Below are 19,430 nucleotides of genomic sequence, written 5' to 3'. Positions count from 1 at the left end.
CCTTCATACTCCCTATCATATGCCGCATTCTTTCTTCAGCCAAGATGTAGTCTATTACTGTTGCTCCCTTTCCTATGAATGTGAACTCCCCTTCCTCATCTCCTTTCATATTGCCATTGCATATAAACCATCCTGTTTTTATTATCATGTCTAGTAACATCCTCCCCTCCCTGTCCGTCTCTCTATGTTTGGAGTTCCTTATAAATGCCACCTTTTCGCCATCCCATAACCATCTCCCTTGTTCGCCAGTCCATGCATTTAAGTCCCCTCTTATTAAAACCAATTCTTCCTTCTTTTCTTCCATCCACCTCCTTATTACTCTCCAGCCTTCCTCTTCCCCTCTTCTTTATACACACACCACTGCTATTTCTACTTTCTCTTCTTTTCCTTGCTTTGTCCCTCCTATTCTCTTGACTCCTTCTACCCTTACCTGCACTCTAATATCTCGCAAAAGATTTGTTATTTCCACTTCTCCTGTTTCACTCTCCACTTTTAATCTCTTAACTACTATGTTATTTTTCCTCTTCGCCCTTTCTTCCCCTTCTAATCTTCTTTCGATCACACTGAGTCTTTTCTTCAATCTTTCATTCTCACTTCGGACGTTCTTTGCATTCCCTTTAACTATTTCCTCATTTTCTGTCTTTTACCCCATATACTCATTCCTAATTTCTATATTGAATACCCGTTCTTCCAACTGTTTTATTTCTCTAGATCTCTGTTCGTCAACCTCTCTCTGTCTATTCTTAATGCTCTCTAGCTTACTTCAAACCTTGTCTTTTTCCTCCTTCCAACGTTTATCCCATTCTTGCCATTTTTCTCTGACCTTTTTCACTTCCCCCCTTACATAGTTTCCCTGCCTATTCATATCCCTATTCATGTCATCCAGTCTCTTTCTTGTTTCCTCTCTAAACCCTTTAATGAGAGCTTCCAATTTTTCAAACATCCCCCGATCCCCCCCTATCTCTCTCTGATGTTTTCCTTTTAATTCTAACTCTCTTGTTCTCCTGGTCCCTTTCTACCTCATCTTCCCCAGCCACTCTTTTTCTTTTTTCCTCCCCTTCACTGCTAGTCGCGCTTGCCTTTTTTGCATTCGTCCAGACTTCTGTTTGAACCCGCGTTGCCTAGCTTGTTAAGGCGTTGTAAATTTGAGGGCCTTCTGCGTTGCTTGCCCGTACCTGAGTCCGCTACCCTCCTCACCCGGGTCGACTTCTCGGCACTTTCATCACCGCTGCTGTCACTGCGATCAACGTCACCCATCTACCCACTTCCATTGCTTTCAGCAACGTCAGCTGTTGCAGCCACTACGGTTTTCTGCTCTGCGCGATCGTCCAGTAACTGTTGCCCTCTGGGGTCAGTTTGTAGACTTCGCGTCGTCGGCATCCTACCTTCCCCAAAGCTCCGTGACGTTTCCCGCCTTTATTTCCTACCTCTTGCCCCCCTAACCAAGCAACTATTTTTTCACTCACCCTTATTTCCTTCACTTTATTTACATTTCACTTTTTTATTTATATTTCACTTTTTTTATTTATGTTTCATTTATTTATATTTCACTTCACCCTTACTTCCTTCGCCAAAGCCAAAAATACACCACTTGACAAAAAGAGTTCTTTCGCGATCGGTACCGGAAACGGAAGCTATCAGTTTAAACAAACTAATTTAGTTTTATTACCATTTTTAAACATTTGGTATTGTCAAATAATAAAAGTTGTTTAAATAATAGAAGATTATTATCGAATAATAATATTCACCGTATATTTTCGAGCATTTAATTTTTAATGAAAATTTTTTAAACAAATATTTTATTTTTATTATTTAAAAGATTTGAAGTTATGAAACATCACGAATGTTTTAACCAATAAATTGTTATTATCTATAAGAATATTTATTAACTTAAATCTGATAAAAAATGTTTAAACAAATAATTGTTTAAAATGATTTGAACCTTTTAAATGATGAGACATTAAAAATGTTCTAACTAATAAATGTTTTTTATCGATAACAATATATACTAAGTAGTAATTGTGTTCAAGATTTTTGAAACAAATAAATTTTTGGTATAAGAAGTGAGTGAAACTCAGGAAAAGTAAGCGCTTCCTTTGGATTGTTGAAGATTTTATGAACTCCGATAGATTTCTAATCGAAAAATTTGAAAGTGTGGCGCTGACTTTGAAAATTATTTAAAAATTATCAATTCTTCAGTATGAGTAAAATTGTTCCAGTTGCAAATAATAAAAATAGATAGTCGGGCATTTTGAGCCACTCTAATAGATATATTATTTTATTTTCCAGACTCGTTTAGCGCTAGAAAAAGAATGTGAGCAGGATAGCGAAAAGCAGTCGTTAATTTTTGTGATAGGTATAGAAGCTCAGGCATTGTTTAATTTTTTAATTAACTGTAAATCTGCCACGACGACAGTGGGCACCATGGCAGGAATTCCCCCTACTCTTTTGGCTCCAGTGGCGTTTAACGGAGCTACTCTTAAATCACTCAAGGTATCTTCTTGGTATAAATGAAATATACTTTTGTATGTGTATTATTTAACTTAAGAATTACTTATGGTTCTTTAAGGTTCGAGAAAGTGAGGTGCTAATCGATAACAAGAAATTTCATTCCTTAGAACTGAAAGGACCACTATTGCCACATGTACTACCATCTTTGTGTTCTCTGATGAAATCTAGAGAACGACAATATTTTTCTGTGAGCTGTGCACAATTACTTGCAACAACATCATTCTCGAAAGCTAAACATGGCCAAGGTAAATTATTCCTAGTAAAATCTTTTCTACTAGTATAAAAAATTAAGTACGAAGCCAAGTCGTATAATGGACGATTATAATGAGTATAATTCAATTTTTATTATGATTAAGTAAATATTATATATATATAACGGTCACAAGCCGTGACAGTAAGATAGTATAAGGCTTGTTTGTAAGAATACTTGCAATTGTTATGTAAAGACTCGTAAATCCGTAAAAGGGAGAGAGTATAAACAAATAGAATACCCTGTTCATCACTTTTTGTAAATTAGTTTCCTCTTACCTTAATTGTTATTTTAATTAAGTAGATTCTGTCTCAGTCCACAGACTGACCTAATTATGGATTCCATGATTTAATTTCCTTACTCTAAGGTTGACACGATTTAATATCTTTTTTTCTCGCTATTTTTTGATAAAAAGAAAATTAAACAATTAAATACCCGTCACGATGAAATTATTATTTCTTTTAAATTTGAAAAGAAAATATTTATTCCAAAGATGTAAGTTTGTTGATTTACCGATCAGTATGCTTTATTAGTTTCATCGAACTTTCTCTCTAAGAAGTGGAACCTCTTCAGGAATTCATAACATCTCCTGTCCTAATAAACTAAAATATTTTTAAAAGTTTTTCCCCTTCAGGAATACAAAATGAATAAATTAAAGTTTATATTATTGTTCATATTACATTTTTTATTAAAAACTTTTACTTGAATGAGCCCGGTTATACATCATAGCCACGGAATAAGTCAATTGACTGATAAGATTAGGATGTTATAAGTCCACCTGCGATGATGTTGTAGGTATACAATTACGAGCGTCTGTGAGCATTGGCGGTGAGGAAAGTCACCTCTGGATGCTTTCTTAGGGCTATCATCTTATATTATTATTCATTTAAAGTTTTTTTCGTTTATAATTCGTTTCGTAGCTAATCGATAGTATGTGAATGTGTAACAAGTTGCGTACTTCTTTCGTCTTTTTTGCAATCGGTTTTGTCTTCTTTAATTCCAGTTTTAATGTATCGATTCGTTTAACCTATGTACACACGACCACGTTCGGCAGCATATTTTTCATTAATACCCAAGTAGGATCTTGTGAGATACAGTAAAAGATTAGAAATTCGAAGACTTAATGAAAAAAAATAAAATGAGATACGTGTGGACGTTCCAGACAAGGATCAAATTAAAAAAAAGTAATTATCCCATCCGTCGTAAAATACTAAATTGAATGCACCGGCATTTGACTTAACGTAAATTGGTCCTACCCGCCGCAATACTCTTCTCATAGGGCAAAAGCTGATGAAACTGATGATCACATTTAGCAAGAAATTACTATCAGCACACACGGATATCTTTCGAATGATAAGTTCTGTTGCAGCTTAGTAAAATTCAATAGCTAAAATCTTCTTATAGAATTTATAGATTTCTGCATTGGATATTTTTGTCTGAATGAAATGTCTATCGTCTCCGCCTCAGTCTCATAGAAGAACTCAGGATCCCACCTTGGTTTTGAACATCTGATTGCTCCCCTCTTCTGGAATTTTACGGATTTTCTAAGCAAGCCTACCAAGATGCGGTCTGTCTTTACTCTAGAAGAGAAAATGCCGCTCTTTAATCTAATTTTGTTTTAGCCAAGACGAAGGTAGCCCCAATTAAAGAGGTAACCATACATATATTGGAACTTTGTAGTGTTGAGCTCCTCGCGAAACTTCCCTATGTCGATTCTTTAAACTTTGGAGTCGTAAACATCCCGAAACATTGCAGGTGTGACGCCCAGATCGTCATACTGGAATGAACTGAAGAATTCATCTCTGGTGGCCGCCTTGTCTGACATTCAGAACGTTTCCTAGTCGAGATACCTCCCTGAAAAAAAATATTTGAGTATCAACTTAAATCCACAGACTCTACAGACTGTGTACCGCTCAGCTTTTTCATTTTCAGACAGAATTTATGGCTTTTCTAAACTAAAAGAAAATGAAAAGTTACCCTCGAGCCAAAAGCTCAGAAGATTTTGCTTCATTGGAGCCAAAATCCTGATTAACCAGGCCATTTATAGTTAAGTAACATGTAAGCGTTTTAGGTTTAGAATACCTAATTATCTTATGAGTCAGCTAATCACTAACGGAGTCTCAGGTTTGAGACTTGTACCGGGTAGACTGCGCAGGCCCTCACAACATTCGGGCCTCACTGGGACGAGGAATTAAATCCTAAAAAGAATATATCCGCCTCTCAAACTGCTTCTCAACAACATTTAAAAGCAGTGCCTGGCTTCAACTAAAATGCTTTCTTAGCCGAATTTAGGTTCTTCATCTCTGGACGAGGTGCTTCTTCAAGGCTATTGGTGGTCCTATGGCAGCTGTCCGGTAGCAATCGCTAACTGATGTCATCAGTCAGGCCCTTACACTTTAGAATTTGCTACTATCCAGATAACACTTATGCTGCAGCATTTCAGCATCACGATGTGTTAATACACAATACATGCACACAGTTAGCAGACCGCAAACATAGCGTGCATGTTATCTTGTAAGCGCACAGTAACTGCAGCAGGGCTGCAATTGAATTGATACAATAATTAAATTTTTTATTACTATAATTTACCATTACTGTCTATTTTTTTGATAATTCTTTGAGGCAATAAAATATTTTATGATCATTGCTGATAATTTTCAATTGCTTAATTTCAATTAGATTTGGAAGCTGTAAATGATATTACCGCATTTGGCCGGTGTACAGCGCTTGTGCTACCCTTTCTCGCTACTGAGATTAATCTCCAAGGATATAAGAATTCTTCAATTTGATACCGCGAATTCATGTGTGAGGCGACGGCGGCCTATCAATTGCCATATATTTTGATATTTGCCATATTGTTTTTGGATCCGACGCTCACTTTTCAGGTGACTCTGTAGGCTCATAACATATGGTGGTTTTGAATAGTAGTACATTGTTTAACGAGTGGGGTATAGTTGCATAATCACGGGATGAAATTGGTCGGCAACATGCATGTAACTGTTCTGAAAGTGACAGTAATGATGAAATTTTTATTTTTCTTTCCAAACATTTTTTTATCAATTTATTTTCGAATCAAGTCGTAATTTACGCATTGACACTTTCCGATATACGTGCGAGCTTCTTCTAGGGATGTGTCTAGCGGAGGCGAAGATTAAGTTAATGCGGTCAAAATAATAACTTCACAAAAAACAATTTCGAATCATTTGGTTACACAATTCCGAAGAGTAAATGATCTGGATTAATAATAATATTGAATTCATATAAGCAGAAAAATAAATATTAATTGAAAATTCGATTAATTTTTCATATTTCCGAATATAATATAACCTTGCCAAGACGTGAGTAATAGAAAGTATTCTATTTTCCAATTAAGGTAAATGGCATTTAGGACTTGAGCCGGAAATAAAATTAATAAAAAATGTTTGGGAAAAAATCAAGATTGCATCATTGCTGTCACTTTCGAAACAGTTATATGCATGTTCGCTATAAATCTTATCCCGACGGTCCTATTATTGAAGGATTTAGAGCGAGCGGAACGCAAAAATATAATGTTTTTCAATTTTGTTAAAAAGTAACAATTTCGTGATTATCTCGAAAACTAAAAAAGTCAGAAATTTTTTCAAGGAACAAAAATATGTGGAATGACATTTCCTATTAAGATATGTTTTAAAAAAATTGATAATTCAACTTGGAAAAAATCAAGAACGAGAATAACCAAGAGGCCAACTGAAACCAAGGTATTTCGAACGTGTCCCGTTTTGATCGCAGGAGGCTCAATTAGTTCACTGAGCCTATTGTAGTGCAGTGTGCACTTGTTTTTACAATATTTATGGCTGCACAGTAGAGTTCTGAGGTACATAAAGTTCGTACAATCACATCTTTATTCAGATTGTAATACTGTTTTTATAAACCAAATATCTACAAACCTCAGCAACGCAACCATTGTTATTATTGGATTCGTCGTGATTAATTTCAAAAAGTAATTTTAAGACTAGCGATTGTAAATTATCGGACGTTATACATACTTATGCTAAAGGACTTAAATGATACTTAAGCAGTCAGGAGGACCCGTGATTAGGTATCTGTTTCACCAGGGTTTAAAAAAATAAAGGCATAATACAGTAGGATATACCGCAGTGCTACGAGACATAAATGACCAGCCTAGTTTCAATAATAACAATCCCTTGAAGTAAAAATATTTCACTCAAATCTCCGGTAACGATTGGGTCGAATAAGCAAAATTTACGTTCATTCATGCATGCTTTTTATATGAAAAATGAAATATTTGTTTGGCCCAATTTCTTTTCGACTATTTTAGCCTAATTTATTGTTTGAATAATAATAATAATAATAATAAAATAATAATAATAAGATGTTTTGATAGCGTTCCGCTATTCTGAACGTGACATCTTGTAATCTGTAAATACGTTTAATACATGTTATAGGTTCGAAATGACTGTAGTATGAAGTTATTTTAAGCTACCCTACCTAAAGAAATCTCTGAGTTTTCTTTAGCGAAATAGCTTGGCCCGTTTGAGTCTATAAACAAAATCGATTTGAAACAAAATAGTCTCGGAGATAGTTTGAAAGATTTGGGTCCTTTTCAAGATCCTTTTAGTGGTCGTTTTAAGAGTGGTGCGACGGTAATATAATGTTCCTTTTGTATTCGTCACGTACCGGGCGGGGAGAGTTATTTACAGTAGTTGGTCGTGGCTAATCCGCTCTCCCTTTTTAAATCTCTCTTCAAATTATTAACACTTTTTTTTAATTGATGAATTTTCTCATTATACTTATTTATAATTATAACTTATATACTGATATACAATTTTCTAGTTGAATTCAAAAATGTTGTCTTTTTTGGCGTATCTCATTCCATTTACGAGAAACGTTCTATTAATTCCAATTTTAAGCATGAAAAAAAAGTTACATATCTGAAGTCATCGAAACCCATAGATTCCGAATTATTATGTTTTAGGCTGTTAACTATGAAATTTAAAAAAATCTACTTCTAAATTTTAATCCGGAAGCTTAACAAAGAACCGTTGAGTGTCGGCTACTCTATTGAGATAGCCTCTCTGCTTGTTATTTATGATCGTATTCTTATTTCAATTTCGGAAAGGATATTTTAAAGCCTTCAGACCATTTAAACGAGCTTCCTGGACCTTTAAAAATATCGTCCTGAGAGCCTGCGGAGAATTTCTTTGAGATTCTTTGACCTAAAGAATTTCTAGTATATACTCAAAAATTATTTTCGGTAGGGTAAGTATTAATATGTGTAACAGCAGTTGTTATACGATTTATCGTCGATTTTGCTTATTATTTTTTATATGTTATATATATTATTTTACAGTTTTTTATGTAACTAATAAGAAACAATTTCAGTCGATTTCACTTCTGATTATTTTTGACATAGAAGCTACGAAAGAAATTGAAGTAATATATTAAACGAATTCTTTTAACGAATTTTTTTTAAGTTGGTTTTTCCGTGAAAAAAAGTATTAAAAAATTTTCATTCGCGTAATTGTTTAAGATTATTAAAGGACATTATACTTACAAAACATTGTAATAAATAAAAGTACTTCAGATCCTCTTGAAGAAGAATGGAGAGGTAGGAGATTGGTTAGGGTTCTCAGATCCTCTGATAGAGGACCAATAGATATTGGATAACTTGGTAAATTAGGGATCCCAGATTTTCTTGTCAGGCGACTGAGAGGTTGGGTATTAAATATGATCACAGATCCTCCTGCTTAACGTTAAATAATATACAATAAAAAGAAGATATATAGGTTATTAGATTAGGTATTAATTTAATGGTTTAAAAATGAAGATTTAACTAAGAATTTATGATTTTCAAATATGATTGACATAGGAAATTTCCGCGATCATTTTGAAATAAGTTTTCTTTTCAAGAAGAAACAGGCCCAACGTCTGCGAGCTTAATTTACATGAGGAGCGATTAAAGAATCGATCCAATACTGGCTCTCCGCAAAATGGCTTCACTTTATACTTTAATAACCATTCGTTCATATTTTATTTTGGAATTTGTGTTAGGTCCTATATGGATTCCTTTGTCTATTTCCATTTTATTTTAATTAGGGTATTTCAGACAGAAATCGATGTGCGATTTCATATGGGTTGACGTTTAGTTCACTAAGTAGTGATTTTTAATAGGTTCATCTCTACTATCGTTAATTAAACTTTACGTAATTTTTGTTTTGTAGGAGGTGCAGAACCCAGAGAAGCAAGAAAATTGCCGCAAAGTGTTTTTGGACAAGAGAATCTTACTGACTGTGGTTTTAGTAAAGAATTGTTAGAGCACTTTTGTAATCCTGATCCGGCTAGAATACAAGTTTTAGAAAATTTAAAGTTTTCAAATGATGTGTATTCTTGGACCTAAAATATTGTTTGAATGAAATATCTTAAAATTATCATTTGTATTTCGATGCCTTTTTTTATCGAATCACTCATGTGTAAAAAGTTGTAACTTCTAGTGCAATAAATCTTCTATATAACAGCGAAAGTCTCTGTATCTAATTATATGTTTCCTCGTAACTTCAGAACGTGTTGACCTATTTCAATGTGGTTTCCACTGTCGTGTAGAGCTATATGTTTCGGATGATTTATTTTTATGCTAATTTAATTAAATGGATGTAATTTCGAAATTGTGATCAGAATTCTATCTCTAATAAATGAAAAAGGAGATCGCTAGAGAAAGGGATAAGATTCTTGTTTACATCAAAAACATGGCTTTTATTCCATAAACCTGTGGTAACCTATTTATACATTTGGTAATTAAACCCTGCGTTAAATGTGTTTTTTAACCTAGTGATCGCTTCTTTGGTAACCCGGTGTGAAACACACAACTTTTCTTTATTATTCGCGAGTATCAACACTCAATCCTAAAAATATAGAAAATGAACTCTCTTGGTTTTAAACGTAGCTCGATGCTAATAGAAAAAGTATTCTTAATAAACAATATAAAATCATATTAACGCTCTAAAAATTACTGGCTTTTATTTTTATTTGATTTTCCCAATCTTTTTATTCAATTGATTTTAAATTATTTCTAAATGGAGTTCTTACTCTAAGCTAATTTTTCCTTTGTATGGATTTTATTAACTAAACGTAGATTCTCATTGCATTTAAACAATTGTAAAATATACGAACACTTATTAAAGCCAGATAAGATCATCGACTCTTATGCTACGTTGAGGAACTAGTCTTGATCTTTATTTACGACGTAATCTAAGAATGACAATGGGACATAAGGCTAATTAGATTCTAATATGACTACCTACTAAAGAGGTGCGATTAGGTCTACCGTTTATTTATTAAGTAATCCTCTTCTTCTTCGCAAATAATTTGAGGCTTGGGTCGAGAAGCGCTCGGACCGCAGGTCATCTGCAAAGATTTTCGTAGAATTTAGGAGCTATGTCGACACAATAACTAGCATTTCTGAGCCAATCCTAACAATAGTCCCTCATTTCCGTTATTTCGGAAATTTTAGAAAACTAAATGCTTCTAAAACAGGTAGAGCGTTAAACCATCTGATCTGGATCAAAGCACTCAAGGATGATTGATAAGCTGTACATTTTAATGTTCTATTTTACTGGGCGAGTGTCATGATGAACCCTGACGTCGACCGAAAATATTAACACAAAATCACAAAAAGGTCCAATCAAGAATTTAATTTTACTACTGAACGTATGATTCAAAATATAAAAATGCGCGATATAATTTATTTAATCGTCACGGAAGGCTCTCAGAAGCTAAATAAAATTGATAATTTTACCCTGAAATTTAACAGTATCGAACATAAAGTGAGAGTACCTTTCAACGAATAGTTGGGGAGATCCCAAGGGTAGGAGTCAATGCATTCGAATAAAGTGCTAGCGTCTGGCATCTTGGGCTTTCAGCTCGTTACTGACCTATCAGAAATTTTCACTAAGGCTAGGACCCATGGGCTAGTCGGGGCGAATTTTATTCAACCCGTACTCTCTATTTTCCTTCGGTACTTCCTAAGATCATTTGCGTGGTATTGCCCTCTCTCTCTCGGCCTCCATCGATATTAACTAAGATTTTGTCGTTCGTTGCTATTTGCTTCCTGATTTTGAATGAGCCTTGCTAGAAATTTTACCATTGCGCATGTCTGTGCATTGAAAACTTAGCATGCCTTGGCCAGTACCCATTCTCCTTCTTGAAATACAACGCCTTTTTTCTTTCGATTTATCCGAGCAAGTAGCCTCTCGCGTTTGTTCTTAATTCGATCTTTAAGTACCACTAATTGTTCTTCACGGTTGATCGGGAGGTAGGGTGGTGTGCGCGACAGGAGATCTGTCCACCACCTTTTCGGTCGATGCCCCTACAGCGCCTCGAAAGGTGTATTCTCATTGGTGTTGTGGTGAGATTTGTTAATGATTGTTTCGACAATCTCCACTTAAGAGTACCATCCTCCGCGTATGTCGAGGGGTATGAGTGTCCTGAAGAGTCGCACACATTCCCTATTGACCCTTTCCCCCATATTTGCTTGTGGATGGCGTATGGATGTCAGAATGAATTGTACATTTGGCTTTTCAAGCGCCTCCCTCCATCGATGACTCGTGAATTGGGTACCTCTGTCGGAGAGCACTTCCTGAAGTACCCCGATGTCTCTGATGAATTCATCTAACTTTTTGATTGCCATATCACTCGTAAGCTGCGCATCGGATATAGTTTCGTGTATTTCGTAAACGTATCTGCCATCACTAGAATGTACTCATATCCATATTTTGTTATTGTTAATGGGCCAAAACTCTATAGAAATGATATTCAGAGGTTTCTTAGGCAATACCGGCACGAGTCACATATCGTTAATATGCGTCGTGTCATTTTTGCCACATGTCGAGCGTAAAAAGATTCTTTAAGAATTGTATATGTTTTTTCCGCCCCAGGATGACCGTATGTTTTATGAGACTCCCATATTAAGTGTTCCATGAGGTCTTGTGGAGTATAGATTCGATAACTTGTTCCATCGAAGTGATATAAGATCTCATTCAAGATTTTGAAGCGCGTCTGTTGCTCTTCTTTTTTCTTCACTTCTTGAACCAGTTATTGCGTTCTTTTGTCTCGTTGCTGTTGTTATGGTATATCGCGGATGTGTTGTTCTACTTCCGGTGTCCATCGATAGCTGAGTGCGTTTATGAAAACGCGAGTTTCTACGCGATTCTTTTTTTAGCTCTCACTATCATGAATTCTGCTGAGAACATAGGTCATTACATTCTCTTTACCGGGAAAATGCGCTACTTTTATTTTATAATATCCACCTTGTTAGTCTGGCATTTACAAATTTGCATATCTTTAAAAATTTTAATGTAAGATGATCGGTACAGTTGATAATTTCTGCACCGTAAAGGTAGGTTCTGAACTTTTGCAGTGCCCAGACTACAGCTAATAACTCCTTTTCCGTTGTGAAGTATGTTCATTCTGGGCTTTAAGAGTTCGACTCACTATTTTTATTATTTCTTTTTTCATCTTGTCATTTAATTAATATAAAACGGCCCCAAGTGCATAATTGCTAGCGTCTGTCTCTAAATAAAATCCTCTTCTTGGTTCCGGAAATTAAAGCATGATAGAATTTCCAAAGAGTTTTTTAATCCTTTCGAAACTCTTCTAGGCTTCGCTGTCGCACTTAAAAATTTCTCCCTTTTTTAATAATTTTAGAAGTGGCACCTTTTTAGCGGCACGTTCTATACTAAATTTCGAATAGAATCTCATTAGTCCCAAGAAGCCTTGCAATTGTTTTACATTACGGGGTGCCAGAAAATCATGAATGTTATTGATTTAGTCAGGATCTGGGTTTATACCCTCTGTAGTGAGTATAAAGGCTAAGAATTTAGTCTTTTTCTTAAAAAAGTGAGACTCGAAACTCATAGCTTCTTCCACGATATTGGTAAGATGTGTATCGGTAAGAATCAGGATGAAAAGGCACCTGCCAGAAACTACTTGTCATGTCTAAATTAGACATAATGTTCATGCCTTTGCACTTCTGAAAAAGAACTTCGGCTGGTTCTGCTAAGCCCCAGTCCTCGATCAAAATTTCATTTAATTTTCGTGCGTCAAGGAATAAGCGCACGGTTCCGTCATTTTTAATAACGGGCACTGGAGGGTTGATATAGGGACTATATGACCGTTGTATGATTCCTAATCTTATAATATGTTGAATTTCCTCCTCTACCTTCTCTCTAAGTGCCATGGGAATCGGATAGCTTCTTCCGTCGAAGGGTTGTCCTTGTCGCAACTTTAGTTCATGTTGATATTGTAGCAAGAGCCCCGGCTCATGTTGAAATCTTCTTCGGTGCTTCCACAGGATTTCACCGAGTTTACTCTCTTGGTCTTTCGTTAAGCCTTGACTCTCTTTGATTTTTTCTTCTATTTCATCTTGAGTCACGTCTAGTGGGAGTTCCTTTCCTATGTGCTCCTCCTCTTTTCTTATATCTTCCCCTATAGGTGGTATGCATAGGTTCGTAAAACTGACTTTCTCCAACCGGCACCGCCGCCAACCTGCAACGGCGGCTATATTTGTACAGCTCAGTCAGCCTTAGTGCATGTGCAATATAGGCAAAATATCGAAAAATGTCAATTATATTTGGAAGTAATTATTCTGCTAGCCTTGCGGGTGATGATTTTACTAGATATAAAGCTAAGGTCGCGTTATGTGAAGGCTTTGATCTGTATACGTGTAACATAAGCGATTTATCAACGGATAAAAATGAACTACCCGCAGTTACTGCTTTAGATTTTCTGACTTATTTGGTAGATACTACAGATTTTGTAACCAAAGAACAATTCAAGGCTTGCAAATCCACAGAGGCCCATACATTTTTTACTGATGGCTGGATTCAGTGAATGAAAACGAAGTGTTTATCAAGTAGAAATGTAATAGTTTGTTCAAAGGTAAGTGGTTTGCTTAATGGCACTTCTGTACAATTTTTTTGGTTTCATACTAATTTCTCTAATAAATAAAAGGATGATTATTATTTCTTATTAACAGAAAGACTTATAATAAATTAAAGAATAAATAAATACAATAAATAGTTAAGAGAATGAATAGAAAAAATAATTATAGTTTTTTCTAAAGAAAGAGGTTAGGTTAATAGCCGGACAATTTCATCGTTTACATATTATGTCTACAATGATGAAGATTATTATTTTTATTACTAACTTTTCAAAATAAAATAATGAGTTATAATAAATTAACGAATGAATTAAAATAATTACTGATAAATGTTTAAGAGAAAAACTAAAGGAAATAGTGATAGTTAATAAGATACAAACATAAAACAATATTACTATGAGTGCAATTTTTTGTTTTCATAATAATTTCTATGATAATTAACAGCACGATTAATCCTTCCTATTGACAGAATTAATTCTAATGAATTTATTGAATTATAATGAATGAATGAATGGAAAAATTAATGATAGTTAGCTCCAAAGAAAGAGGTTAGGTTGATAGCCCGATAATTTCATCGTTTGCATATTATTTCTAAAATAATGAAGATTATTATTGTTATTGCTATTGCTATCTTTTATAAATAAGATAATGAAATACAATACATTGAAGAATAAATAAATAAGAGAATAAATAGAGTTAAATTTTTAATAATTTGATACTGAATAAGTAGTTTTAGCGTGATTTTATTTTCACGGAAAATTTATTTTCGCAGATTAATTAATTATTTTATTTTACAGGTGAGGCATTCACAATGCACATCAGAACCACCTTTAAACTGTTGGCTACTAGGAACACGAAATAAGGAAATTGTAACAGGCCACTGTATGTGTATCGCAGGGAATTCAGGTGCATGTTCACATGTCAAAGCAATTTTATTTGCCTTAGAATGTTTCACGAAATTAATGGACGCCCAGTTTTGCACTTACAAATTGTGTTCCTGGTTACCTGCGCATGTTTCAAATGTGAAGTGTGCAGAGGTCCAAAGTTATGATTTTACTTCTGCTAAAGCAAAGCATCCCTACTGAAAACAATCTTTGAGTATATACTAAAAATTCTTTATGTCAAAGAAGCTCAGAGAAATTCTTCGTAGACACTCAGGTAGATATTTTTAAAGGTCCAGGAAGATCGTTTAAATGGTCTGAAGGTTTTAAAATATCCTTTCCGAAATTGAAATAAGAATATGATCATAAATAACAAGCAGAGAGGCTATCTCAATAGAGTAGCCGACACTCAAGGGTCCTTTGTTAAGCTTTCGGATTAAAATTTAGAAGTATATTTTTTTAATTTCATAGTTAACAGCTTAAAACATAATAATTCGGAATCTACGGGTTTCGATGACTTCAAATATCTAACTTTTTTTTTTAATGCTTAAAATTGGAATTAATAGAACGTTTCTCGTAAATGGAATGAGATTCGCCAAAAAAGACAACATTTTTGAATTCAACTAGAAAGTTGTATATCAGTATATAAGTTATAATTATAAATAAGTTTAATGAGAAAATTCATCAATTAAAAAAAAGTGTTAATAATTTGAAGAGAGATTTAAAAAGGGAGAGCGGATTAGCCACGACCAACTACTGTAAATAACTCTGTCCGCCCGGTACGTGACGAATACAAAAGAATCATCACAGCACTCTTAAAAGGGCCATTAAAAGGATCTTGAAAAGGACCCAAATCTCTCAAACTATCTTCGAGACTATTTTGTGTGAAATCGACTTTGTTTATAGACTCAAATGGGCCAGGCTATTTCACTAAAGAAAACTCAGAGATTTCTTTCGGTAGAGATGAACGTTTTATGCAAGAAAGTAGTTACCCATTGTTTAAAAATGCTCCAGACGTCGCTGAATCTTACAAGTTTAGAATTTCAGATGAGAGATTTAGTCAATTTTGGAAGACATTGTGTCATCTGGGGATGATTGGGGCTCAATTTTTAGAGTCGTTCCGAAATACTGTGATAAATATATTCCAGAGAATTGCAATCCCCTCTCTCGAATTTGTACCAGCCTTCTTCAAAATTATCGTTCCAGGAAATATTAAAGATTTGTAGTAATATTATATCCCATGAATGAAACTGTGAAAACCAAGGCTATGAAAAGAGGTATGGATTTGGAGCCAAAAGCGTATACAGCATATGTGGTGAATAGAGAAAATTCACGTTAAAATTACGGTAATTTCTTTAAATTCTATTCATTTACTGCAGTGATATTTTGCACAATAATTTTTTTTCCTTGCAGGCTATTAACCCAGGTTTTTTCATAAATTTGGGAGCATTTATGGGTGCATCGCCTGATGCCTTAACACGCTGCGATTTCCATGGACAATCCATAGTCGAATTCAAGTTTCGAAGTTCCGAAAATGACTATATTGAAAATGAAACATTACCTTCTAATCATCAATATTATTATCAGGTTCAAACGCAGTTGCTTGTTCTTGGTTTGGAAAAGGGCGATTTTGTTATGTATCGTCCCGAAATACCTCTGAAGATAGTTTCTTTGAAAAGAGATGTGATCATTCAAGAAAATATTATAAGAAAGTAAGAAGCATTTTGCCGCTTTGTGATACTACCGGAATTATTAGCCAAGTTCTTCAAACCTAATCAGAATGTCTTGCAAAACCTTCCTAAAAATCTGCAGGATATAATTTTTATTTGTTGAAAACCACCTTTTGGTAAGTTGATTATTTGTGCGAAGAGTGCCTGTTTTACCAAAGCCTTCCACTTTCCTTGTGTTGGTGTAAAGAGATTGATTAGAAAATGGTGCTGTTCTGCTTGTGATACAAGAAATAAGAAATGACTTTATAAATTTTGATTTTATGAATATTTTTCCATGTCTAATTTTTAGAAATAAACGACTAATTTTTATTATACATATGTTACATTTATTGTACATTTATTATAATACAGATTTATTTCTGTTTTTAACTCATAGTTTCTTACATTTAAAAGTACAAGTTATGACAATAAAAATGTTACAGAACTCATCACGCAACACATACCACACATTTATCACATGCACACTATCACTCCATAGGAACAATAGGAGGACAAAGACTTACAAGAGCACAACATACATAATATTTTATATGTTCTCCTAACTAAATCGATCACTCTTTCAATATAAATTCATACATTGGCGATATTCCTTGTGGCAATGATATCATTGTAGCCCTTGGTAAAAGCTGGAATATGCAATGTTGCACCCGTAAAGTGGACACTGTATTCAATATTAAAACCCCTATCATTCAATACAACATCGCCAGGCAAAAGATTATCAAGAATTCCGTATTTCTCAGTTAGATGCTTATCACTTCTTCGCCACCCATGTTTTGATATAAATGATATTGTGCCATGAGGAGTGCTTCCTGTCAAAAATTTTATTGTGTTGTGATGCTTGTACTGAAGCTATAACATAAACTTTATATTTTATATTTAAAGATATTAAATATCTAATTATAGAGAATTAAGGTTTGATATTTTTATTTTAATTATTGCTTTTTGCATTATGAAATCGCTGAAATTTAAAATATAGGAAAAGTTCTAAATTCAAAATGACACCCGGAAGTTTAATTTTGTAGTAAACGAATACACGAAATGATCCGATAAAATAACATGTATACTGGACAGGTTCACTGATAGATCGAGAATTGCATTTCGCTTAAATAATGCGACATATATTTTGAAACACAAATTCAAGAATATTAAATGCGAAAAGGTAATGGACAGGTTAATAGTGTCAATAGGTTTACAAAGATAAAATATAAATCAACCTTGTAAAAGGTCTCAAGAAAAAAACATCCTTCCACCCCATTCAACATACAAAAAAAATAACGCTCAAAACCATATCATAAACAAAACAAAATAACGCTCAAAACTATATTATAAATAATCGTATACGCAACTAAGAAAGAGTTATTGATACTTAACGCCATTGTAGTAGCTGATTGAGCCGCGATCGAAGGAAGCCTAGCAAGCCATTTGCCGTTAAAGTTTGAAAAATTGGGATGCAGTCGTTTTTGATCAGCAATTGAGCCTGGGAGAACAGCTCGAAATCAGGATCCCATGCGTCGCGTTCGGCAGCCATTACGACCAATCAGATATGGTTTTCAAGGGTAGAAAGTAAAAAAAAACCACACTGAAAGTAGAACAATTTCTTTCAGTGTTTACACTCTTTTTTTAAAACAAATACACTTCTTCACACTTTTAATGCGTTAGTTACCTGCTTAGACGCAGCGGCTCGGCTCTAATCAGCGTGGTTTTGTTTGAAAATTCGGGAGATATCCCATTCACAGTGGAACTGGTTGCGATACTTTAAGCGAATGACCATCGGTGCTCGTAATCGCATCGCGTTACGATACATTTCCCTCACGATCATGACGGTTTCCGGGAACTCACCAATCATTCGGCTAATTATCCCTGCGCTTTTTCGTCATTCTGGCGCTCTTATTATTTCACCAATAATAGGCGAGAGATTCATCGCCATGTCTTACTAAAATTATCTACCGCTCATTAGCATATTATACTCTCGGCGTTATTCGAATCTTAAATTTTGCCACAAAGCCAAGTCCCCACTCTCGATACTAGTGGAGTAGGTCTATCAATAAAAACTTCAAAACAATAGACGATTACTGCAACTGACTTTCCGAAATTTGTTTGAAAACTTAAGGGCATGGTTTTGTACAATATTTCGCGTTCAGGCCATAATATTAATTTCTCCAGCGAATGACATAGGCCCCAGCCATCTGGCTAATATCCTGCTTATAGTTGACTGATGGATATCAAATCTATATCCCAGATCTTGCTCTGTCAAACCTCACCTCAACCTCATCATAAAAATCAACATCTCTTGAAATTTTGACAAAGTGCATTGGGATGAAGACGTTACTTTATCCTGAACTAGATGAAAAACATGCATTGAAAGTTGCAAAGTTGGAATACCTGTGTACACTGAAAAAAAGAATTAATAGGACCAAGTGAATTTTGCTTGTCTGAAGTAAGTGAAAGTTCTGTTTATTTTCGAAGAAACATTTATCAGAGGTAAATAAATACGACCTGTTGGTCGAAGGGAAATATTTTTTTGAATCAAAGAAATATTAATTTAAGACAAAAAATATACATTTTACACCAAATGAATGATTCATTGTTCGAAATGAATGTCGCATGAATTGGAATGAATATTTCTTTGAGATGGGGTAATATGAATTGAAGGAAAGAAATCTATTTTAAGGTCAAGCAAATATTTTATAGGCTTAAAAATCTATTTCCCCACAGCAAATTTCTGAATATTTGAACCACAAAAATATATCTCTTGATTCAAAAAAATATTTCTTTGGCCTAGACCATCCGTGAGTGCAATAAAGTAGTTAGTTCTTCAATTGAAGTTTATATTTTCCTAAATAAGGAACTGGATTCTTTTAACCTAAATTATAATTATCATTGTTATTAACATACATTGAGGAGTTCTGGACAAGAAGGCGACAGACGCTCGAGAACGAGTAAAAGTATTGTCCAGGCTGTGACGTCAGGTATCAAAAGTGAAATTCGAAATTTGAAAAAACCAAAAATATAGTTAGATAGCTCTTGAAAAATGAACTTGAGTCTCCATTCACAGTTTTTCTTTTGTGCTGCAAATTTTCCAGTAAATTAATAAAAACTGCCTTTTTTTAAATTGAAAAAACCAT

At 34.4% G+C, this 19,430-nt stretch overlaps 1 protein-coding gene across 4 annotated transcripts in view; it reads left to right on the top strand.

Moving 5' to 3' along the window:
- The window catches only part of LOC117182072 (protein downstream neighbor of son homolog), a 240,330-nt gene extending 223,755 nt beyond the window's left edge, over positions 1 to 16,575 (top strand). For 3 of the 4 annotated variants that reach the window (XM_033375098.1, XM_033375099.1, XM_033375100.1), the window contains 3 exons: positions 2,290 to 2,493; positions 2,570 to 2,756; positions 8,983 to 9,276. In XM_033375098.1, coding sequence (XP_033230989.1) covers positions 2,290 to 2,493; positions 2,570 to 2,756; positions 8,983 to 9,158 — 567 coding nt within the window. In that variant the 3' untranslated portion in view covers positions 9,159 to 9,276. Of the gene's footprint in view, positions 1 to 2,289; positions 2,494 to 2,569; positions 2,757 to 8,982; positions 9,277 to 15,614; positions 15,922 to 15,988 lie in introns of those variants that run through there. The other variant, XR_004468261.1, reaches the window with a different exon arrangement.
- The last annotated feature ends 2,855 nt before the right edge of the window (positions 16,576 to 19,430 follow it).

This window comes from Belonocnema kinseyi, chromosome 10 (genome assembly GCF_010883055.1).
Source record: "Belonocnema kinseyi isolate 2016_QV_RU_SX_M_011 chromosome 10, B_treatae_v1, whole genome shotgun sequence".
Classification (NCBI taxonomy): Eukaryota; Metazoa; Arthropoda; class Insecta; order Hymenoptera; family Cynipidae; genus Belonocnema; species Belonocnema kinseyi.
This window is presented reverse-complemented; position numbering and strand designations above follow the sequence as displayed.